General features: G+C 66.5%; 2 protein-coding genes across 11 annotated transcripts; one reads left to right on the top strand and one right to left on the bottom strand.

Moving 5' to 3' along the window:
- Nucleotides 1–3155: 3155 nt before the first annotated feature.
- BMP15 (bone morphogenetic protein 15) lies at nt 3156–6327 on the bottom strand. Its single transcript, XM_010298089.2, has 2 exons — nt 5270–6327; nt 3156–4777 (listed from the first exon to the last, which is right to left on the bottom strand). The coding sequence occupies exons 1-2, from the start codon at nt 5589–5591 to the stop codon at nt 4002–4004; spliced, it is 1098 nt and encodes a 365-aa protein (XP_010296391.2). The 5' UTR covers nt 5592–6327; the 3' UTR covers nt 3156–4001.
- A 2631-nt stretch (nt 6328–8958) lies between these two features.
- On the top strand, nt 8959–21522 carry SHROOM4 (shroom family member 4). Of its 10 annotated transcripts, none has more exons than XM_075763860.1 (11): nt 8959–9202; nt 12575–12726; nt 13903–14034; nt 14579–16568; nt 16801–16862; nt 17279–17878; nt 18133–18248; nt 18483–18549; nt 18632–18818; nt 19451–19723; nt 19802–21522. In XM_075763860.1, exons 1-11 carry the CDS (start codon nt 9077–9079, stop codon nt 20069–20071), a joined length of 3975 nt encoding a protein of 1324 aa, XP_075619975.1. In that variant the 5' UTR covers nt 8959–9076; the 3' UTR covers nt 20072–21522. The 10 variants fall into 10 exon arrangements, with proteins under 10 accessions (XP_075619975.1, XP_075619974.1, XP_075619973.1 ...); XM_075763859.1 differs by having other exon boundaries at nt 18130–18248; XM_075763858.1 differs by having other exon boundaries at nt 18130–18248; nt 18402–18549.
- Nucleotides 21523–23554: the final 2032 nt, after the last annotated feature.

Here is a 23554-nt window from a genome sequence, read left to right as displayed (position 1 = left end):
AGGAAGCTGCCGGACACGGGCAGGGGGGCAGCGGGTTTATTGCCTGCACAGAGAGAACATCCGGAGCAGCTGAGCGGTGGTGTTGCCCCAGGGAGCTCAGGGGCACCGTCCTTCCCCAGCTCAGCCCTGCAGGGCACATGGCTGCCAAGGAGTCCTGTCCCGGTGGTGAGTGCACGGTGCACCCCGGTCTCTGGTGGTCCCAGCGCAGGGTGGGCTTTCCTGAGGTTGCTGGTGACTGTCAGCACTCGTACTGTGGTGGGGCACAGCGCCCAGCCCTGTGGGGCAGAGCAGCCATGAGTGCTGTGCCGGAGTCCCTGGAGGCGGTGCATCCCGGGGCTGGGGGCACCTGGGGTGGGGGACAAAGCTGGGCTCTGCTGGAGCCATGGGGGGGGGTGCCTAGGCTGGGAGCACCGGGACTGGGGGACACCAGGGCTGTGGTGCACAGGGGGTCCCTGGGCTGAGGGCAGCAGGGACTGGTGTAGGAGCAGGGGTTCCCGGGGCGGAGAACTCCCAAAGCTGAGGAAGCTGGTGGGGTTGGGGTACCTGTGGGGCCCCATGGCTGGGGACATCGGGGTACATGGGGGGGAGGTCCCAGGACTGGAGGTATTGTGGGGATGGAAATACATGCGGGGTCCCAGGGACACAGGCTACGCTGGGCAGGGGGTGATGCGGAGGATGGGCAGGGGTCCCCACTCACCTGCAGGCCTTGGTGATGCACTCGAGGCTGTGCCGGCAGTGGGCACCCAGGGGTCTGCTGCCCACCATTCTCCAGAAGGGTGTCATGCGGGGCAGCCGTGGGGCTGCGTGCCGCCCTGCCCCCTGGAGCTCCTGCAGCACCCAGAGGGGCAGACGGGGTGGGGAGAGGGGTGCCGAGCCTACTGGCCACCAGTGCCCACCCCCCATGCCCGGACCCACCTGGAGGGAGCTGGGGAGAAGCAAGAGGAGGGAGAGGAGCAATGCCAGGCTAGTGGTGGTGACCAGGGAGGCGGAGGGGGTCCCGCTGGCCCAGCCACCTCGGCTGGTGCCTGGCGCAACAGGGGCTGAAACTGCCATGGTGCCGCTGACTCTGGCCGTCCAGTGCCTCCACTGGGCACTGCTCCTCCCCGGTCACGGCCCTGCACAAATATTTGAGTGGCCCCGGACAGCAGGACAACCCCTTGTCAACCCCCCACCCCAGACTGCCACGGCCTCTGAGGGGCATCCATGGGGCACCAATGAGGCACCCAGTGCCTGGGCATCACCATCTGCCTCCAGCTACAGTTCCCAGCCGGGTGCCTGGGGGGCAACTGTGCTCCACAGCTGGGTAAGCTCCGTATCCAGCACCCCTGTGCTGTGCCTGGCCCAGATTTGCTCCCATACTGCACGGGCACGTGGGGCAGGTCATCCCCTCCCTGCCTGGTGTCACCCCAGAGGATGGGGCATGCGAGGTGGCAGTGCCCACCTGGGATAGGCAGCAGGAGGGGTGGCGAATGAAGACTCAGTGGAAACAGAGCAAAGCCTCGGCGTGGGGGTTGAGAAGGGGCTGAGAGCAGGGCAGGAGGGGGCAGGGGTGTGCTGGCTGGCCTGGCAGAGAATGGGGGGGGCGATGCAGCCCCCAGAATGGGCAGCAGCCCCACAGGCAAGAGCCTTGCCAGAGAGCAGGGTGGGGGCATGTACCTAAAGCCAGGGCTCCTGGTGCTCCCTGCATGGGTGACACAGAGGGGGTGCCAGGCTGTGCCCAAGGGGTTCACATGGCTGTGGGACCCGCAGGAAGAACCACCCCTCAAGGCGCACCAGGCCCTGGGCCCTGCACCCTCCACGCGGCTCTGTCCTGGCAGCCCTGGCGCTGACACAGGAACGGCGCCGGGATCAGCCAGGGACAGCGGCTCTTTCCCTGAACTGCTGCTCCTTTGTCCCTTTGGCAGCACCTGCCCTGCCACCAGTGCAGAGGAGATCATGCTGCTGGGGCAACCCATCCGTGCCTGGGGGTACGCCGGCGCGGGGTTCAGCCCAATGAACACAAGAGCCCATCAGCACGGTGTGTACGAGGACGCAGGGCTGGGACAGACTAACCCCAGCGCCCATCCGTCTCCGGGTGCCCACAGCGGGCTGGGGTGCAGGTACCAGGCCCTAGCATCCAGTGGTGCCCAGGGCTGGGAGCATGCCCAGCTCCCATGCCTTTCATCATCGCTTGCCTAGATGAGTCAACACCACACGCTTAATTATTGACAAGGGAAAATCTTCCCCCTATGGTCTTGTCTGCAAGCTTCCAAAAAAGCAGATGATGTTCCCCTCCCCACAGCCTCCTGGCTGGAGGTGGCCAGGATGCAGCCAACTGGGAACAAGGGGCGGGAGAGGAGTCTGGGGCTCTGCAGCTTCTCACTCTGCCAGGATGGGGGAGAAACTTTGGGGTTGATGAGTAGGGGAGGGATGGGGGCTGGCAGCACCCTGCCCCACAAGAAACGCCCACAGGATGGAAGAAGTGCTGAAACACCCCCATGGAGCTTGGACCAATAATAACAGATAGGCTGGAGGCCCAGCAAGAGATGAGACCCTTGCAAGAGCCATGAGCTGAGAATGCAGAGGCCATACCCAGCTGGCAGTGCCACTGAGCGCTGGGGACAAGGATTATGGCTGCCACCTGTGCCTCACTACTCAAAGAAGGGAAACTTTGCCCCAGCTTTGCAAACACAGGGCATCACGCCCAGGAATAGGCAGGTTTGCTTGCAGACACCTTCCCAAAATAACCCTGGCAGGCAGATGCCTTGGCCACAGTGACAGCCGGCCCGGGGAAAGCCAGCTCATTGGTCCCCCATGTCACCTGGGAGCTGCCCCATATAAAGGGATGTGGGGCATCTCTTGTCCCCAGCCCCACAGAGGCAGCTGCCTGCAGCCACGTCTGGTCCCCCCTACCCCAGGGCAGGTCTATGCTCCAAGGGATCCTGTTCTCCCAGCTCCTGCTTGAGCCAGCTGGGATTGACCCCCTGCACACAGCAGGGAGCAGCACCCACCCCCTCCAGTGCAAGCACAAGGGTGGCCACACAGTGACAGTCTGCACCAGCTTGTCCCAGGGGGCACCCGCTGCTCCCCAGGGACAGAGCAAGAACAGGCCAAGATGATCTTTAGCAAAATCCATCAATTTATTTATTTACAATCAGCAATAAATAGAGGAAAGCCAGGCGGCAGGGGTGCTGGGAGAGGGACCGACCCCTCTGGGAACAGGGACTGGCTGGGAGCCCAGCAGAGCCTGAGCCCCGTGGGACAGCAAGGATGCAAGAAGGCAGAGGGACATTGTGACAGAGGTCTGACCCCTGGGGTAAGGCGAGACCCAAGCCCTGCTAGAGGGCCAGCCAAGAAGGTGAAGGACAGGGGTGGCAGAGGAAACAGTGGGCAGAGCTCAGTGCAGGCAGCTGCCTGGTCCCCGGCACGGAGAGCAGAGCTGGCAGCTCCGGTCCCTCCAGTTTTCACAGCCCCCCAGAGCAGAACTGCAGGGGAGGAGAGGGGCTTTCCCCTCCCCAGCCCAATTCCCAGCCCAGTGAGATGCCACCACAGCTGGGACTAGACAGGATGGGGTGCACATGAGCTGGGAAGAAATCCCATGGGCAGGGTTGCGCCGGATACCGACGGCGCCAGCTTGGTGCTAAGCATGGGGACACCTGGACCGCTCGCCCTCCCTGCCCTGTCTCCACCAGGAGACCCCCCAGCCACCTCCTAAGGGCTTTGTGCTCCAGTCCAGGGACCCAACTCTTCTCTGGGAGCATCAGGCCAAGCCCCCCTGCCCCCCCAAAAACAGGCAGCGGCCGTAGGGCTGCAGGAAGGCTAGATGCCACAGGGCAACCGCCCCAGCACAGGTTCCTGCCTTTAAAAACCTACAATTTACATAAAACTGCCATTGTAAAACCTTCCCACAGAGCAGTGCTGCATGGGGATGTACCCACCCCAGGCAGAGCAAGACAAACCCTAAAGTCTGGATACAGCAGGGACAGGCAGAGCCTGGGAGTGATGTGCCAGGGCTGCGGGCATTACCGGCAGGTGCAGGACTCCGCAATCATGTTCTCATACTCCTTGTAGAGGATGCCACCATCACGCTCGATCATGAGAACGCTGATGGGGCTGTAGCGGTAGGGGACACAGGAGGGCCGGGGCACATTGGCATCCACCAGCTGATGGACGAAACTCTGCACCACAGCGTGGTTGGGCGCATGGTAGTCATAGCGGAGCAGGCGGGGACAGGCACCCTTGCAGTAGCGTGGGTTGTAGCGGTGGGGAGCGATGATCCAGTGGTCCCAGCCCAGCTCGGCGAAGCTGACGGGGAAGGGGCGCAGGGAACAGTCACTCTTCTCCCCTCCCTGCTCTCTCAAGTAGCCAGGCAGGTCGTGGGCCAGTGTCCCTGTGTCACGCCTGTGCCGGCGGGGCTCTGCTGCTGGAGGTGCTAGCCCAGCCTGGGTGTCGTTGAGGTAGAGGAGGAGGAAGGGGTGGCTGGGGGCCACTGGCGCATTGTGGCCCCCTGCCCGGCCGGCATGCACACAGACATGCCTCAGGACCAGGCTCCCCATGCTGCCATTCCTCAGCACCAAGTAAGGGGTGACATCTGCTTCGGCCCAGCCATGGCGGGAGCGGGCGGCAGGGCTGAGCAGTACCCTGGGTTCCTTGCCAGTGGCTGCCAGCTCCAAGGCGCAGAGGAGGCGACTGTGGGCCAGAGGCAGGCTGGGCAGGTAGACCACGGTGGCTCGAAGGAGGTGCTCGGCCTCATGCTGGCCCTCCAGGCGATAGGTGAGGGGCTGCACGTACCAGCGACCTGCAGGGAACCAGTGGTCAGTGCCTCCCTGGTACGGCACAGCCAGCACAGACTTCTCCCAGGGTGCTGCCATGGCCCCACATGGCATGGTGGAGCCCATGGCATCACCACCCTCAAACCCCATAACAGCCAGGTGCCCCAGCACAAGGCAGGAGCCTCAGCAAACAGCCATGTGCTGCAGCTAGCTGCCAGGGTGAAGGGCAAAGAGCAGCTGGGACAATTCCCATCCTCTGCACCAACACCACTGGCCTGACATCATGAAGGATGGGGAAGAGGTGCACGTGGGGCCAGAGATGCCCTTGCTCATCTAACCCCTGGCGCTGGGAGAACCTAGATCCCCTACCAAGGGGGACCCCACAGCCAAGGGCAGCCCTGGCCAGGACACTGTTAAGAGGGGGAAGAAGGCAGGCAGAGACCCCCCCCAGGGCTCAAGCCTACCCCTCTAGTTCCGCTAAGCCCCCACGCTGCCCTTGGTGCCTGCCTGCTCCTTACCTGCCCAGGGCTGACCCCCGTGGGAACTGGCCTGGACCAGGCGGACGGTGTTGGTGCCCAGGCTGCGGCTCTGGCGGGGTCGCCCTTCACGGTCAGCAGCACGCCGGTACAGGTTCAGCATGTAGCGCAGGGGCTGCCCACTCGCTGGCCCAGCTTGCCAGCCCCAGCTGCCTGGTGCCCGCACTTGCAGGGCCTGCAGGAGGGGCAGGGGGGGGACAGCAGGCAGGGAGCTGGAGGGCAGCAGAGACTGGTTTGCAGCCCAGGAAAGGGGCACAGCAAGCAGAAGGAGGAGGAGGCTGGTGAAGGGATGAATCAAAGCCATGATAGGTGTGTCTGTGGGGTGAGCAGGGCAAGGTGGGGCTAACCAGCAGCAGGATTAGGGGGAGCCTGCAGTCATGCTTCTCCCTCCCTGGGGAGACAGAGCTGGTTGCTGGCACCAGCAAAAGCAGACTCCAGAGCACTGCCAGTTGCTATCAAGCCAGGACAACCATGCCAGCTGCTTCAGCTTGGCACAGGAGCAGAAAGGTGGGGAGGCTCTGTATGCAAAAAGGGGTGCAAATTCCAGACTAAAACCCAGACCAGGGGCAAAGCCAGTTGGACAGGAGCCTGGCTACAGGGGCTGTAAAAATGCCGGGGTAGGGGTAGGGGCAAAGGAGTGGAGGGGAGTGGAGGGGAGGTGGAGTGGGATGGAGTGGGGTGGGGTGGGTGGGGAGGACCAGCTCGCTCAGCCCACCTGCTCCTGACCAGCCTCCTCCTGCAGGTTAAGAGGTTTCAGCCCCAAGGCCCGTTTTAAAGGCATGGGCCCAATCAGCATTTAAAGGGCCAGGACCTCCCTGTGTCCCAGGGGAGGTTGGCTGGAACTCGGTGGGGTGCTCCACTGCAGTGAGAGCCCCTCCGGCTCCCCCTTGCGCCATGCCGACTCTCCAACGGCGGGCTCAGCACCTTTGTGCCCATTGCTGCAAGCTGGTGCGCGCTGCCCGGAGCAGGCACAGAGCCTGCTCCCAGACCGGCCCCACAGCACAGTCGGGCTGCCCAGTGCCTCACATTCCCCAGATGAGAGATGGACCGTGGCGCTGAGGCACACGGGGTGGGCAGAGCAACCCAGAGCCCAGCAGCACTGAGCGTGGCCAGGTCAGCTGGTGGTACCCATGCTGCAGGCATTGCAATGCCTGCAACTTCACCGGGCTTGGCTGTCCCAGCTCTGAGGTCTTTCTGCCAGCACCTGCCCAAGGCTGAGGGGCCGTGAGGGTGATGCCCACCCTCTCGCTGGCATGGGTCATTTGAGGCATAGCCCCCCAGCCCCGGTGCTGCTCTGTGGCTCCGTGGTGCTTGCCCAAGGCAGGCTCCACGGGTGTACCACGGAGCATGGTGCAGGCAGCTGTGACCCACGCCTCCGGCAGAGCGCCTGGCACGGTGCCCAGCCCCATAGGACACTGCTGCTGTCCTGTGGGGATGGAAGGGACTGGGGCGGTGCACACTCTGGGAACCACTGGTGCAGGCATAGGGACATGGGGGGATCTGGGGGGGGTGTGTTGGTGCCTGTCTTGCCCTGGGTGCTGCCCACCCTTCCGGGTGGCAGCTGGACACAGTGGTAAGGGCTGAGAGCCATGTGGGGGGGTGCCGGGGTGGGATGTGGTGCTTAATGGGGTGTAGGGCCACATGACGAGCCAGGGTGCTGAGCCCTCACGCCTGACTGCGCAGCCCTGGTTACTCATTTGGGAAAGGGCACGGGGTCAGCTGAACCCAGATGACGCTGCGAAAAGTCTGGGCATGGCAGGAGCCAGCCATGAGCGGGGGGCATAGCAAGGGGGGCAGCAAGGCCACAGGGGAGAGCAGGAGAGTTGGGCCGGGAGTGGACATGTCAAGGCCATGCAAAGGGGACCATGCATAACTGCTGGGTGGGCTCCAGCGCCACAGCCTGCAAAACACCCCATCCCCGTGCCCTGGACCCCCCTGTGCAAGGACAGGGCACATGTACTGGGCTGCCTGTAGCTGGGCTGGGCAGGGCACAGGCAGGGTTCCAGGCAGATGCTGGTGGACGGGGGCTGCCAAGAAGAACTTGAGGGACCCTTCCTGCACCAGGACCCCAGGGGTAGCTTGCCAGCTCAGCACAGCAAGCCCACCCTCCCGGGCTGTGGTGCTGTGCCCATCCAGCCTGCAGGCAGCCAGGGGCTGTGGGACGTTGCTGGCAGGGCAGAGCTTTCTGGGCTGGCTGTGCTGTCTGGGAAGGAGATGAGTAAGAGCCGGGGCCCCGGGCAGGAAGGGGAGGAGCGGGACTCCCGGGCTCCCCCAGGGAACCAGTGCTGATCCGCTCCCACAGCCCCCAGCTGCCACCCTCTGCCTCCTTCCTCTGCCTCAGTTTCCCCAAAAGGTCGCAGCAGCCCCTCCTGGACCTGGCGAGGAAAGGCGGAGGCAAAACACGGCCATACTGCCACACATGTCCCGCCGTGCCCAGCAGCACAGGGTGGGGACCGGAACCAGCGGGCCAGACAGCAGCCAGCAGCGTGTGCTTGCCCACAGGCAGCAGAGCTCAGGGCGCCAGTGTGATTGCGGGGGCAGAGTGCCATTGGGGGCCTTCTGCCTCGGGGAGCTGTTGCGGGTGCTGCATCACCCCACTGCCACCTGAGCAGACACCCTCTCACGCCTGCATGAGCACCGCCAAACTCCCGGCCCCACCGCGCTGCTGAGTTGTGCCAAGCCAAGCGGTGCCGTGCCATGCCAGGCTGAGCTGTGCTGAGCTGGCCCTAATGGTGCTGGTCACTGGTGGCACCATACTTTGCTGGGCCAAATGGGGTTGTGCTGTGCTGATCTGTGCCAGGCCAAGCTAAGTGAGGCCAGGCCATGCTGTGCCAAGCTGAACCGTGCCAGCCAGCCCTGCTTGTCCATTTCAACCCAAGCTGAACTGCACTGAGCAAAGCTGGGCTTTGACTCCAAGTGGAGTCAAACCAGGTCAGACCCCTGGCTGTGCCATGCTGTACCGAACTGAACCGTGCCAGCCCTATGCCATGCCATGCCATGCCATGCTAGGCTGAGCCAAGCCAGAACGTGCCAACCCAGCTGAACTGCACTGAACCGTGCTGGGCTGAGCCATGCTAGGCCAGCCAACCCATGCTGGCCCCCTCGCTGAGCTGAGCCAAATTGTGCTAGGCTGAGCTGTGCTGTGCCGTGCTGAACTGAACTGTGCCAGCCCTCCATGTCATGCCATGCTGGGCTGAGCTGGACTGAGTCAAACCATGCTGGCTGGGCCAAGCAGCTCAGTGTAGGTAGGTCACTGGGCTGAGCTGTGCCGTTCCATGCCAAGCCAAGCTGAGTAGCACGGTGCTGTGCTGTGCCATTGTGCGCTGAGCCGTGCCATGAGCTGAGCCATGCCAAGCTGTGCCGTGGCTGCGCTGAACCGGGCTGAGCCAAGCTGTACCAAGCCAAGCTGTGCCATGCTGTGCCGAGCCATGCCAAGCCAAGCTGTGCCATGCTGTTCTGAGCCATGCCATGTCGTGCTGAGCTGAGCCATGCTGTGCCTAGTCAAGCCAAGCCACGATGTTCCAAATTGAGCTGTGCAATGCTGCGTTGTGCTGGGTCGAGCCGAGCTGTGCCATACCGTGCCGAGCCGAGCCATGCCGTGCAGAGCCGAGCCGATCGCCGCCGTCCCCCCGCGCCTCATTGGCGGCGGCGGAGCAGCCCCGGTGCCGGGCCGGCCCCGCCCCGCCGCTCGGCTCCGCGCCGCTCATCCCGGGCGGTCGGGGGTGTCATTTCCTCCGCGGTGCGGGGCCGGGCCGGGCCGGGCCGGGCCAGGATGGGGCGGTAGCGGCCATGGAGCGGGCCGAGGGCCGGCCCGGTGCCCCCCAGTACGTGCATGTGCAGCTGCAGGGGGGCGCGCCCTGGGGCTTCACGCTGCGCGGCGGGCTGGAGCACGGCGAGCCCCTCATCATCTCCAAGGTAGGCGCCGCCGGACGCGGTCCCGCGTGGGCTCCGCGGCGTCCCCCGCGAGGGGCCTCCGGACCCGTGGCGGGTCGCGGTGGCGCTGCGGGCGCGGGGAGTCCCGGCCGTGGGGTCGCATGTCCCGGCGGGGCGAGGCCGGGCCGTGGCGGTCACCCGCACCCACGTCCCCCCCGCGACCCGCCACCCCGAGCCGCGGGGGAGAGTGGGAGTGGGGGGCCATGGGGGGCGAGGGGGCGGAGGGATAGCCCGGGCCCGGCGGCAGGAAGAAATTCCTCCGGCACATCCGTTGGGCCGGCGGTGGGGGCGGCCCCACGTCCGTGTCCGTCCCCCCCCCCCCGGTCCCGTCCCGCGGGGCGCAGCCGGGGGAGGGGGCAGCCCCCCGTCGCGTACCCACCCGTGGGTGCCGGGCCCACGGGCACCCCCGGGACCGGTCTCTGCGGGGACGTTGGGAGCCACGGTGGGAGCGACCGGAGTCCGCCCCGTCCCGGCAGCCCCGAAACGCTTGAGCAGGGCCGTGCCCGGGACAGGGGGCTGGTGTCGGGTTGCGGTGCCGAGCGGGGGAGACGCAGGGCCCGGCCGTCCGGATCCCTTCCGCAGCTGGGAGCCAGGAGAGCGAGGGTGGGGCCCCATGGCCGCGACGCCCCGCCACGCAGGGGAGTCACCGATTCACGTGGCCCCCGCCGGGGCATCGCTGGGAGCCGGGCAGCAGCCGGGGGTGCCGCAGCACCCCGTTCCCCCGCGGAGCCGGGCCGAGCCCCTGTCACCGGGCGGTTTGGCTGCCTGCCCGCCCGGTGCCACCGTCCTGCCGGGGCCGGGGTGCTGGCGGGCTGGGCTGTGCCGCGGCCCCGGGGCTGCCTCCCTGCCCCGAGCAGGGCTGGCTGTCCCCCCGGGGCCCTCCACGCCCTGCGCCGGGACGCGGGCAGCGTGGTCTGGCTGGGGGAGCTGGAAAAGTGGCTCCAGTCCCTGCCCTGCGCCGCGGGGTGGCACCGCCGGCGGGCGGGAGCCTGGGCCCTGCCGGGGGCGGGGGGGGGGGCTGGCTGCTGCCCGCCCCTCCACGGGCTGCCGGGCCTCGAGGCTGTGGGTCCCGGTGGGTCCGCCGGCTGCTGGAGGAGGGGATAGGGGGACCAGGGGATGTTCCCCAACGCTGCTGAGAATGGGGGGTTCTTTGCGGGCCGGGGGGTGCCGGCCCCCGCGCTCCCCGGGCCAGGCCGCCGCCGCCGCCGCGTGTGCTCTGCAGACAAAGGGGGCTTGTTCCAGAGCTCTGTGCATTCAGGGGAGGGTCCCCTGGGGCGCCCGCTCCGCCGTCGCGGCCGGCCGAGGTGTGTGCGTGCCGGCCCGTGCGGGGAGGGGGCAGCCCCCGCCTGCGGCACTGGGGGCCCCGGGCCCTGCGCCGGAAAGGGGAAGGGAGTCCCGGCTCTCGGTGAGACAGTTTGGCCTCTGAGTATGCTCTGGGCAGGATCCCTTCCTGTGGCAGAGTCCCACGACAGGGCTTGGGTGGGCTCCGTGGGCCTGCTGAGCGCTCACTGGCACAGCCCCCCCCCAGGCACGTCGGGGGCATGGAGGGAGGTCCGCGTGGGATGGGCACAGCTTGGGCACTGTGTTGGCTGTGACTCCTCCTAAGACAAGTCTCTCGTGGGGCAGGCAGATGTTCATGTGAGCCAGCTAGTGCCCACCATTAGGGCCCAGAGTGAACACCAGGGGTGGTGTCAGGGAAGTGCCCAGGGCAGCAGGCGGTGGTGTTTGGCTGCCAGCACTGAGTTCACTGGTGGCAAAGACAGAACAAGGGGCTCTTTGTGCCAGATTTAGCTCCTGGTGAGCCATGCCAGGGCTGAGCCGTGTCCATCTTGGTGCACATGGTGACCCAGATGTGGGTGCAGCCCTGGCAGTGTCCTGGGTGGGGGATGGATCGGTCACCACTGACTCAGCCCCATGGCCGTGGCAGGATGGGGTGGGCATGTGGCTGGGCAGAGGACTGGGGTGAAGGTGCAGCCTGCCCTGCCTGCCTGCTCTGCGGGAGCTGCCCAGTGGTGGCCAGCAGCATGGCAGGGGTTAAACCCAGGTGCTCCAGTGAGTGCATAGTGGGACTGGGAGCCCTTGAAGGTAGCTGGTGCCCCGTCCCAGGAAGGCAGCCCCACCACCGACTCCGGGCTGGGAGGGCAGCCTGCCTGCACAGGCAGGCGCGTCGGACTGTGCCCAGCCTAGGCATGGCGTTGCAATCTCCAGGTCCCTGAAAAAATGAGAGAGCTGTGGGGTGCTGGGCACAGCCGTGCCAGGCAGAGTCATGGGCAGTGCTGGGCTGGGCAGGAGGCCTGGCTGCCCCTGCCTGGCTCCCCAGGTGCCATGTTGCCCACAGGCAGGGGGATGTTCCCTGAGCCCTGCCCAGCACCATGGCTGGGAAGGGGTGCCCGGACGCACATGCGTGGTGGCTGGCCTGCTGGGGAGCCACGGGTGCTGTCTGGCACTGGGGCCTGACTGCCACCCAGGCTGGACTGTGGAGACAGCGCTGCGGGCACTACGGGCAGAGCTCGTTTCTCTGCCAGGCCAGGAGCAGCAGGGCAGGGTGAGGAGCCCATGGGCAGAGTGGGAGCAGGAGCCCCGGCATGGGGCCAGGCCAGCTCTGCCAGTCACCCTGTGGGTGACTGTAAGGTTCAGCCAGGTCAAGCTCCTCGTTCATGCCGGGCATGGGGCACTCCAGGTCCTGCCCTGTGCCACTGCCACAGCACAGCCCAGCAGCTGGGCTCGCTTGCCAGCCCTGTGGTGTGAAGGGCTGGGCATGGCGATCCCTGGCCATTGGGAGATGCACCTACCTGCTGGGACAGAAGGGACGCGCTGGGGCCCCTCCATGCCAGCAGCACCGTGGCCCTTTGTCCTTCAAGCCACAGTAGTACGAGGTACCCAGGTGCATTTTGGCCATAGGTGCCAGGATGGGGTAGGCATGTGCCGGGGCCGGGCACAACTCAGCGCTTCCCCTGCTGTTGGCTGTCCTGGGCACGCGCAGCGTGATGGCATCCTTCAGGCATCAAAATAACTGTGGGTGCCCGGGCAGGGCCAACATGGGACTGGGAGCAGCGGCAGGGGGCTGGCATCCGCATCAGACAAAGGGCCCTTGTGCTGCCCGCGCCTGCGGGGGAATCTGCTGGGATGGGACATTTTTCTTCTCCCCCCCTCCCCAATGCCCTTTCCTAGCTCAGAAATTCATGTGACCGGGGCAGGGAGGGAGCCCAGCGCCGCAGATCCCTCTGCAGCGCCCAGGGGACAGGCACTCCCTTTCCGAAGCCTCTTTCTCCCCTGGCACCTGGAGGAGCAGCGCTCCCCCTGGGGCGTTCTAGGGGGCCGTGCCCCCCCTGACCGCCCCTCTCTGTTGCCCAGGTGGAGGACGGAGGCAAGGCTGCGCTGTCCCGCCGGCTGCAGCCAGGCGACGAGCTGGTGAACATCAGTGGGACACCTCTGTACGGGTCCTGCCAGGAGGCCCTGATCCTCATCAAGGGCTCCTACCGCACCCTGAAGATGATCGTCCGCAGGTTGGCAGCACTGGTGGTGGGGGATAGCAGGGGGGGCAGTGACGCCAAGGCCGGGGGGCATCACCTGCCTGGGAGACTGGCAGGAACCTAGCAGTGCCCCTGTCTCCATCCTGGAGGTGCCCCGTGCTGGGATGGGGTGGGGGCAGCCCCACCATGACTGCCAGCACGCTGTGGTGCCTGGGAGTTCCCCAGCCCAGTATGCCGCCAGCAGAGCTGGGGCAGTGCGGCAGGCTAGCCACCCCCTTGCTGGGCGGTATCCTTGAGTGTGGCCGCTCCTCTCCCTTCCTGCCTGCCTGCCTGCTGCCTGCCTGGGAAAGGAAGGAGAGGCAGGGCTGGGCCCTGCAGTGTCGTCCACCCGCCCGGACCGGCATCCACTCCCCAGCTCATCCTGACTGGGCTCCCGCTCCAGCGGCACCCAGGGGCTAGGGCTGTGCGGGGCACTGCCCACAGGGCAGGGGGTGCCACAGGGCTGTGCCGGTGATTAGCATCATCCATGGTGAGTTTGGGGGCTCTGGGGGGAAGGGACCCTTGTGCTGACCCCGCAGCTCGTCCCTGCCCGCCCGGCGGATGCTGGGTCAGCACCGGGCACTTGGGGGGTACAGGAGGTGGCATCTGCTCACGTCTGTGCGGTGGCACTGGACATAGCTGCCTGCATGTGCTGGGGGGACTGGACACCCCCCATGTCTGCCTGGCACAGGGGGTAGGACGAGGCCTGGCACGGGACCCCTCCCTGGGGATGCGATGTGGCCGGCGCTTGCTGTAGATGCTGAGGGACTGATGAACAAGAGGAGGAAGGTCAGGCTTGTGGTGGGGACACAGATGTGGCCCCAGGGTCCCTTGGTGTGCCTGTAGAGCCGGTCCAGTCCCGGCAGGGACCGTCGCCCTGCCAGGGCATTGCCTGTGGGCTGCACTGAGGCCACGTCCTCGGTCCCCTGTTGATGCTGGTGGCCGCAGGGACGCTGCGGGCATGGAAGCCCTAACAGCAGGGAGGGAACCATGGGATCCCCCTGCCTGGCGCCCGGTGCTGGCAGGGCTGGACCCTCCTTGCCGTCGTCCCCCTCGGGCGGGCGCTGGCCTGGGGGGGAACAGGAAGCCCCGTAGGAAGTGACTTCAGCCCCGGTTCCTCAGCCCAGCTTCCTCCCCATTCTTGTCCTCTCCCACTGTTGCTCTTGGCAGGAGGAGCGTGCCCGTCCTCCGGCCCCATTCCTGGCATGTGTCCAAGCTCGCCGAAAGCCGCCCCGACATCCCCGCCATGCACTGCCCTGCTGATGCCTTCAGCCTCTCCTGGCCCTCAGGTTGTGATGTCAGGTGAGACCCCCCAACCCACCTCCGGAGGCACCCATGGGCCTGCGCAAGGGGAGTGGACAGACAGGGCGCCCGCTTGGGTTGGGGCAGGGGGGTACAGGGTGGGTGCTTGCTTGCTTGCCCCAAGCCTCTGTCGGGCATCCCCCTGCATCCTGCCGCCGCACTGCCCTTTCCCCTGCCTGTTTACTCGCCGGCTCCCGGCAGGAAGGGGCGGTGGCTCCGCTGGAGCCGGCCAGGAGCTGCCAAGTCCCAGTGCCCCCCCCCCAACAAGAGCAGGCAGGTTTCAAGTAGCTGAAGCCACACAGGCCCTGTGTCCCCTTGCCCACCCCCCCTGCCAGTGCCAGGGTAGTCTTGGTGCTGCTCTCAGACCCGTGGGTGAATGGCAGGTTGGGGCTGTGCTGGCCTGTGTCCCTCTATCCTGGGGGGGTGTGTGTATATGGTGGGGGGGTGTTTGCTCCCTGGGATCTCATGCCCATTGGAGGGGCCGGCAGGGAGCTGGGTGGGGGCTGGCATGCACCTCTAATGCTGGCATGGGGCTGGGCGGCAGCGAGCTGTCCCTGCAGTGGAACCCGCTGTCCCGGCACTGCAGCACCGACCAGAGCAGCTCCATTGGGAGCATGGAGAGCCTGGACCAGCCCAGCCAGGCCTACTATGAAGGGGACCCCTCACCCGTTGACCAGGGCATGTACCACAGCAAGCGGGACTCGGCCTACAGCTCCTTCTCTGCCAGCTCCATCGCCTCCGACTGCACTCTCTCCCTCCGCCCTGAGGAGGCTGCCTCTGTCGACTCTGGCCTCCAAGGCACCTGCAAGCCCCCCGACGGGCGCTACTTGACCACGGGGGCCGAGTCACCCGCCAGCCGGCACCCCGAGGCCTGGCGGGCGCCTGTGCCCCCCCAGCCCCCTGTCAGGAGGGACAGCCTGCGGGCAGCCCCGGCCAGCGGAGGGGACAGGCGCCGGGTGTCTGTGTCGGCTGACATGCTGCATGCCAAAGGCCGCTGGATCTCCGATACCTTCCTCTGCCAGCGGGACGGGGAGGTGGAGGCAGTGGGTGGGAGGATGCCGGCGCCGTACCCCACGAAGGACCGTCTCTCTGCTGACCAGTACTACATGCTGAGCTCCCACCCGGACCGGTGCCCAGCCGAGCCACTCCTGGGGGAGAACACGGAGCCAGGCGACCGGCTGTACCCAGATGGCAGCATGCACCGAGTGCCAGATGCTGCAGCAGCAGGTGACAAACTGCTGCTCTCCCCCCTCAAGAGCCACATGCCGCACCGGCACAGCGCTCCCGAGCAGCTGCTGGCCTCCCAGCTCCGCTCCCTCCAGGTGGGCACTGGCAGCGGGCGAGCCTCACCAGCCCCCGACGGGCACCGCTGGACCCTTTCCCCTCTGCACCCCGAGGGCAGCCGGCCAGGGGCCACAGGGGCCACCGAGGATCCTCCGCTCTGCCCAGAGCCGTGCCGCCGTCCGCCACCCTGCCGCTGCTGCCCTGAGCCACAGCGAGCCTGCAGGCAGGACGGGCAGGGGGCCAGCCCAGTGCGCGGCACCGAGGGGCTGGCGGAGGAGGAGAGCCGGGCAGCGGGGCGGCGGGCTGGGGGTCCTCCCCACCGCTCTGCTCAGATGCGCCGTCGCAGCGATCGCTTCGCCACCAGCCTGCGCAACGAGATCCAGCGGCGCAAAGCCCAGCTGCAGAAGAGCCGGGGTCCCGGCGCCCCGATGCCTAGCGAGGAGCCGGTGGATGAGGCAGAGGAGCCCCCCGAGGGCAGCGTGCCGGCAGAGGGACCTCGCGCCCCAGCTGAGCGGTTGAGCCCCGGCCCGAGTGAGGACGGCAGGAACCCAGGCCGCTCGGGGGACCGGGGCATCCCCACCCCTGACCCGCTGCCAGTTCCCAAAGGGCCCCCATCGCCCGAGCGGGTGGTGCCGACGGGCCGGGGCCGCTGGCGCTGGTCCCCGGAGCGCAAGCTGCAACGGCAGCGCTCGCCCAGCCCCGGTGAGCTGGAGGGCTACAGCCAGGGGCCGGCGGCCCCCAGCTCCCCGCCACGGGATGACGACGAGGCTGTCCTCCTGCCCTTCGCCGACCGTCGCCGGTTCTTCGAGGAGAGCAGCCGGCCAGCGCCACCCCGGCACTGCAAGCCCCCGGCAGGTGATCCTGGTGCCTTCCAGCCCCCCGGCCCCGAGCGCCGGGATGCACGCCGCCTCTCCGTGGACCAGCCCTACGGCTCTCCCTCACCCGGCCGCCCCGGCTCTGCCAGCCCCTATGCCGAGTGCTGCCGGGAGCAGCCCCCTTGCTACAAACCGCTGGGGAGGCCGGGGGAGCTGGAGTACCTGCGGGGCTTCTCCTATCCCTACGGGGGTCCTGTGCGCCCTGAGCCCTGCCGCTACTGCGGGGGTGACCTGTGCCCCCCGCCGCTACCCCGTGGCCATGCCTGCCGCTGCCACCCCCAGCCCTGGGTGCGCTGTTCTGACTGCTGCTGCCCAGCCCCCCGCCCTGGGCGGGAGGAGAGTGATGCCTGGCCCCCTCGGAGAGCTTTCGCCCCGGTAAGTGAATCCTCCAGGACTGTGCCCGGGATCAGCACTGGCACCACCCTGTGCTCCTGGAGCATGACCCTGGGTTGAGGTTGGGGGGACTGTGCCCATGGTGGGGGCTGCAGACCCCTTGCATACTTGTTGCGCCTGGATGGGGATGGGTCAGGGGGTGCTGGGGAGCCTGGAAGCTGGGGAGGGGGATGCTGACCCTGCTTTCACACTCCCTCTCCTTCCCCCCACATAGGAATTTCCTCCGGATGAGTGGGAACCACCAGCAACAACCAGGAAAGCCAGCCAGTCCATCAGGTGAGCCCACACCGGGTCTGGGGTGCTGGGGTGTTCATGCCACTCAGCGGGGACCTCTGCCAATGAGGCCTGGGGACTGCTTTGATTTTGGTTGGTGTTGTATAGAGCGCATCCCTTAACACCCCGGCCACAGCTGCATTGTGCCCTGTGAAGCGGGGATGTGGGCCACCTTGGGCAAGCAGGGCCCAGGGGCGGGAGGGAAGTACCCATGGGAGTGCTGGTCCTTCCTTACCCATCCCTAGGGGGCTGGGGGCACCTCGGGGGGAGCTGTGCCCAGCGCTGGGGCACTGCTAGAGCCTGGGCTTCCCCACCAGCGGGGCTGGGTGACTCCAGCTGGGGAAACTGAGGCAGAGGTGGGCATGAGCTGCCACGGGGATTGACTACTGGGGGGCGTGGGTGCCCTCTTCTCTCCCCAGTGAGCTCTCCCACTACCAACTGGGCTTTCCGAGGCTTGGCCCCTTCCGCCCTTGCTTCGAGAGTGCCGAGCCAGAGTGGCCACCCTGCTACCGGGCCACGTCCACACACGACCTTCTGTGGGATGGCAACCGCCTGGCCCACTCCGCTGAAAGCCCCCCGGATTCCCTGCACCGCCCACTGCGGGGCAGAGCCTTCTCTGAGAGCCATCTCAACCTGGAGCCCACCAGCCCCCGGGGCCGTGACCGAAGGGACCTTCTACGTGCCAAGCTGGACCCACCAGGTGTCCCAAAAAAGAAGGGCCCCCCACCTCCCCGCCCGCCTCCCCCCAACTGGGAGAAATACAGGCAGCGCAGGACATCCCAGCACTTGCCGGATGGCTCTGGGCATGGCTCTGCCTTCACCGCCACCCCAGTGCCGACCTGCAGCATCACTGAGGCCGTGCGTGAGCGGTCGCAGAGTTTCACCGGGGAGCAGGGGGGCCGGTCCCGGGGGCACGCTGCTCGCCCCCCTGCCCCACCAGGTGCCTGGCCCCGACCTGAGCCCTCTGGATCACTCCACCGGACACCCGAGCCCGATGCTGGCAGCACCGAGATTTGCAGGCAAGTGCCGCCGCAGCGTGGGGGTGGGAGTGAGGCTGCAGGCACAGCCTGGGCACGGAGTGGCTTTTGGGGCCACGTGGCCCTTTGAACCCTGTGTTGGAGCATCCTCATCCACCCTTTGGGGTGGGCTGTGGGGTTTTCTCAGGGCGGGGGCTGTCCCTGACCTCTTTTCCTGGGGTGGGCGCTGCCCTGTGGGTCCCCATCCCCCACGGGCAGGCAAGCTGACTTGGGTGCCCCTGGGCGGGTGTCAGCAGGGCAGTGGGGGCCGGGGAGGACCGGCCGAAGATGAAGCACCCCTGGGAGATGGAGGAGCAGCCCCAAAGGCTCGGCTGGAATCAGGAGCGGGCCTGGGCTGGCCCCCGTGGGGCGGGTGAGTGCTCCCTGCCCCTGCATGGTGGCCCCAGCCCCGCCACCCCAGGGGCACCCAAGCGCAGCCCCGGAGCCGTGGAGGGGGCGAGCTGCCGTGGGGGCCGGCCCCAGCCTCACCGTGTGGACTCAGAGGAGCTGCTGTGGGACGTGGCAGGCAGGGACCGCGCCCTGGCTGGCATCCTGGCACCCTCGGCCCCCCTTGGCACCGAGGTGATGGGCAATCTGCTGGTGGCAGGGGAGCGGCAGGCCTGGCGGGAGCATTTCCAGGAGGACTGGCGCCTGGAGGCCCTGGCACAGGACAGGTAGGGCTGGCATGGCACCGGGCACAATGCTGAGGACAGTCTGCGCTCTGCCACCCCTGGTGCTGAGCCCCTGTCCCCGCAGGCAGGGATTCGAGCCCATCTCGCCACCCCCTGGGAGCACCGCCAGCTCCATCTCCTACCCAGCGTATTACGGCGTGGCAGCAGGCAGAGCCGAGCCACTCAGCAAGGTGAAGGAGCTGCCGGAGGTGGTGGAGGGAAGCTCGGAGGATGATGAGGAGGAGGTGGACCATGAGCTGGTGGAGAAGAAGGTAAAGCTGGGGACAGTGCCCTTGGGGTTCCCCACTGCCATCGCCTGGTGGTTGCGGGGACCCAGGGCATTGCCAGATGCTCACAGGGACTGGGGCATCATTGGCTGCTTGTGGGAACTAGGGGCATTGCTGGATGCTCGTGGGCACCAGGGATGTCACCAGGTGCTCACAGGGACCAGGGGCATTGCCGGATGCTCACAGGAGCTGGGACATTGCCAGATGCCTGTGAGGACCAGGGGCATTGCTGAGTGCTTGTGGGGCCTGGGAGTGTCACCAGAGGTTCAGGGGGACTGGGGGCATCAACAGATGCTCATGGGAACTGGGGGCTTTGCCAGATGGTCACAGGGACCAGGGGCATTGCTCAGTGCTTGCAGGGACTGGGACATTGCCAGATGCTCACAGGGACTGGGGGCATCACTGGGTGCTCACAGAAATGAGACATTGCTATGTGCTCACAGGGTCTGAGACATTGCCAGATGCTCGCAGGGACTGGGGGCATTGCCAATAGTTCACGGTAACCAGGGGCACCTGGTCTGTGGGGCCCATGGTGCACCTACACCCATGCGCCAGTCCCCCAGTCCCAACGGGGGCGGGGGGCGGTCCAGTCATTCCTGACTCCTTCCCTCCGACAGCTGCAGCTGATTGAGAGCCTGAGCCGCAAGCTGGCGGTGCTGCGGGAGGCACAGCGGGGGCTGCAGGAAGACATCAGCGCCAATGGGGCCCTGGGCGAGGATGTGGCTGCCCGCCTGCAAGCCCTCTGCACCCCGGGGGAGTTTGACAAGTACCGCCTCTTCGTGGGTGACCTGGACAAGGTGGTTAACCTCCTGCTCTCCCTCTCGGGGCGTCTGGCCCGGGTGGAGACTGCCCTGGACAGCCTGGGGCCACACGCCCCCGCCGAGGACAAGGTGGGCACGGGGCAGGTGGGCACCCGTGGGGCATCGGGGCACCACACCCCCCACCAACGGCACCAATCTCGCCCACAGGTGGCCCTGCAGGAGAAGCAGCGGCTGCTGGCGGAGCAGCTGGAGGACGCCAAGGAGCTGAAGGAGCATGTGGGGCGGCGGGAGGAGGCGGTGGGTGCCATGGTGGCGCGGTACCTGCCCACCGAGCACCTTCAGGACTACCAGCACTTCGTCAAGATGAAGTCAGCCCTCATTGCCGAGCAGCGGGAGCTGGAGGAAAAGATCAAGCTGGGCCAGGAGCAGCTCCGCTGCCTGCGTGAGAGCCTTGGCCAGGCCCCCAAGGGCTGTTAGCCCACTGCCCAATGTCCTCCCGGACCCTGGCCGTGGCCCCAGCTTGCTGCCAAAGCAGATCTGGCCCCTCAGGGGCTTTTCCTGTGTCTGTCCGTCCCTGTGTCCAGCCCACGCGTTTTATTTATTTTTCCGGTTTACCAAGAAGGGGAGGGGGTGCCAGTCCAGGCACTGGCAGGGGCGGTTGTGCCATAGAGTTGCCCTGAGTTCTATGGCCACCCAGCACCCTGTGGCCCAGCAGGACCAGATGGACGGAACCTACCCCCACCCCACCTCTTGCCCCAGTCTTTCTGTGCTCGTGGGGGTCCCTCCACCTTGTCTTGGACACCAGTGCCTGTCCCGCAGCTGGTGCTGCACCACGTGCCTTAAACAAACCCCCTGCCAGCCGCCCCGTGGCATCCCTACTCGGTGCCTGGAAGGGTTAAACCCCCTGGCCTCCATCGTATCTGTTTGTCCAGCTCCATCCATCGGTCCGATGGGAGCTGGAGGAATTTCGGCCCCCAGCATCCTCTTCCTCTCCATTGTGTCTGAAACAATGGACCTGGCCAGCAGATCTTTAACCCCTTCTCCACCACCCCGAGGCACCACAGGGGGCTGAGGTGGGTGCTGTGCACCCCTCGGGACACTGCTAGTGGATACCCTTGGGATGGTGCCCTGCCAGGGGATAGGGTGCTGGGAGCAGTAGACCAGGGACTGGGGGTACCCCCTGCCACCAGTGCTGTGGGCTTGGGGACCACCCGGCCTTATCCAGCCTCTGCCCCGGCACCAGGAGGAATTAACAGAGGAAAAGCCATGCTAAGAACAAAATGGGGCACCTGTCCGCGCTCTGTGCCACAGCAGCCCCAAGTAGCACTTAGATCTCACCCTGGGTCCCACCACCACTGTCCGTCTGTCCCCACGGGACGGGCAGACACCTATATGCTGATTTTGCACAGGGGTTGCATGCAACTGGCAGCAGCTTGGGGCAGGGCCGGGGGGGGGCGGGGAGGGAAACCCTTCTGGGGAGGCAGGGGCTTTTGGGGAGGCAGAGTGGGCCCTAGCCCCTTTGGGAGCGGCAACATCTGGCCAGCTCAGCCCCAGGGTGCAGGCAGTGCCCATGCCTGGCCGCTGAGCACCGCAGCAGCCCCTCTGCATGGCTGCTTGCCCCGTGGGCCCCCCGCACCCCAGCCCATTGAACACTACGCTCCCCATCTACCAGGCCCTACCCTGGGACAGTGCTTGGCAGGAGCGGGGTCTGCTGCATGCCCCCATCTCAGCCGACCCCTGTGCCTGCCCGGGGGCACTGCTAGGACCAAAGACTGCATCCATTGGGAGCTGGGGGACATGCTGCTCTCGGGGAGCCAGCAGCCCTCAGCAGGTCACCACGCTGGGGGAATGTCCTGGTGCCAGTGCCCGTGGCTTGCCGTGTGCCATTGTGCCTTTCTCACACTAAAGGAGCAGCAGGAGCTGTACAACTGTCCTGTGTCTCGTGTGGTTTGTCCCTGTGTCCCCCAGCCAATGGCGCCCGGTCTGGCGGGTGCCCACCATTGGGGGGATGCTCCGGATGGGGTGAGCCAAGCCCCGGCAAGCTCTTGGGACCCAAATGCCCCCGTGGCACTGCAGGCACCTGGGATGGTGGGCAGGGGGGTGCTCTGCAGCCAGTGCCACCACGCTGGGTCTGGGAAAGGGGCAGTGCCTGGACCCCTCCCCAGGGGCACACGGAGGGGGCATAGTGCTTGGGTGTCGGTTGCAGCATTGCACCTGGCGCTCGCCGCCACAGCATCTCTGGCAGAACGTTTGGGGTGGCATCGGGGAGGGAGTGGCCCGGTGGGGGTGGTAGCGTCCAGGGGGGTAGCACAGCGCTGTTGCTGCGGGGCCGGGGCTCCCGGGTGCCCTGGTGCACCCCAGCACGAGAGGGTGCTGCACGTGGTCACGGCCGCTGCCCCCTTGCTGGTCAGATGCCTTCCCCAGGGCCTCTGCGTGCCAGCCGGGCACCAGGGAGCGGGGCCCGGCACCTCTCCCCGTGGCAGGGCGGCGCGGGCCCCTGCCCACTCCCGGCAGCCCCACGACGCCGGGCAGGGCTGGGGGGAGCCGCCGTGCAGGGGCGGCGCCGGCCGCTGGGTGGCGCCAGAACACGCGGGTGAGCACACGCGGGAGGACACGTGCGCGCGCGCGCACACACGTGGGTGCAGGTGTGTGCGAGCACACGCACGTGTGGGTGGGCGCGGGCGCGCATCGGTGGGTGCGTGCACATGTGTTGGAGCGTATGCATGAGCACGTTGGCACATAAACACGGGAGGATGCTTGCGTGTAAGCCCATGCACGTGCGGGTGAGCAGAGGGGTGAGCGTGTGTGAACGTATGTGAGCACACGCCGGGGTAATCGCATGCGTGCACATGGGAGCGTGTAGATGAATGGCTGAAAGCACGCTGAGTGTGAGCACGTGGCTGCATGGGGGAATACAGGCGCACGCAGGTCAGCGCACACAGGTGAATACATGCACGCGCAGGTGAATGCATGCACACGTGCGTGAGCACACACAGCTGAACATGCACACACACAGGTGATGCATAAACACACGTGTGAGCACACATGCACACACAGGTGAGCACACATTGTGCATGTGAGCACACGTGCACAGGGAGGAGCGCAGTCCCATGCTGGGGAGCACAAGCACCAGGGGTGAGTGACTGCACATGCAGGTGAACACACGTGGGTGAATGTGTCCATGCATGTGTAGTGTGCACATGTGAATGCATGCACACATGTGTGTGCACATGCAAATGAGCAAATGCACGGGCAGGTAAGCGCACATGGGTGAATGTGTGCACATATGGGTGAGGGCACACAGGGAGGAGGACGTATGCATGTGTGTGTCTCTGGCCCATTCGAGACCTGCTTGTCCTTCCATGGAGGTCCCGCTGCTGCCAGACGGGTCTGTGGACCCAGGGCATCGGGGGGGCACACCAGGCTGCTGGGTGCCGGAGCCCTCAGTGCCTGCACTGGATGCGGCCATTGCAGGGGGGGGAGGTGTCCTGGGGATACCTGCGTGGGACCCCAGGGGAGCTGCAGGCCAGCAGGCTCATTGTAACATGCAGGGGTTCAGAGGTGCAGATGGGACCCAGACATGCCGGGGTAGCCCTTGGCCCTGCTGCCCGTCTCCCCATTTCTATACCATCTCCATTTTACAGATCTCCAGTCCATCCCCCTGTATCCCGCATCCTTGGTCCTGAAGGACCAGGAGCTGGGGAAGGATGAGGATGTGGTAGGTAGTGATGCTTCAACGAGAGCCAAGCCCCACCCCACCCCTGGCCACCTGCCCCACATGGGAAATGGGGAATCACAAAATGTGGAGGTCCAAACCCCGCAGCCCCCCCCGCCCCCGGCCCTTATTACAGCCCAAAGGGCAAAGCCATGCACAAGGTAGGGGGCAAGGGAGCCCCAGGCCCCCTGGCCCTGGGCATGGCCCATTTTTGGGGGGGGGGGCTGTGGTTTGGGGGGACGTGG

The sequence above is a fragment of the Balearica regulorum genome, chromosome 11 (genome assembly GCF_011004875.1).
Source record: "Balearica regulorum gibbericeps isolate bBalReg1 chromosome 11, bBalReg1.pri, whole genome shotgun sequence".
NCBI lineage: Eukaryota > Metazoa > Chordata > Aves > Gruiformes > Gruidae > Balearica > Balearica regulorum.
This window is presented reverse-complemented; position numbering and strand designations above follow the sequence as displayed.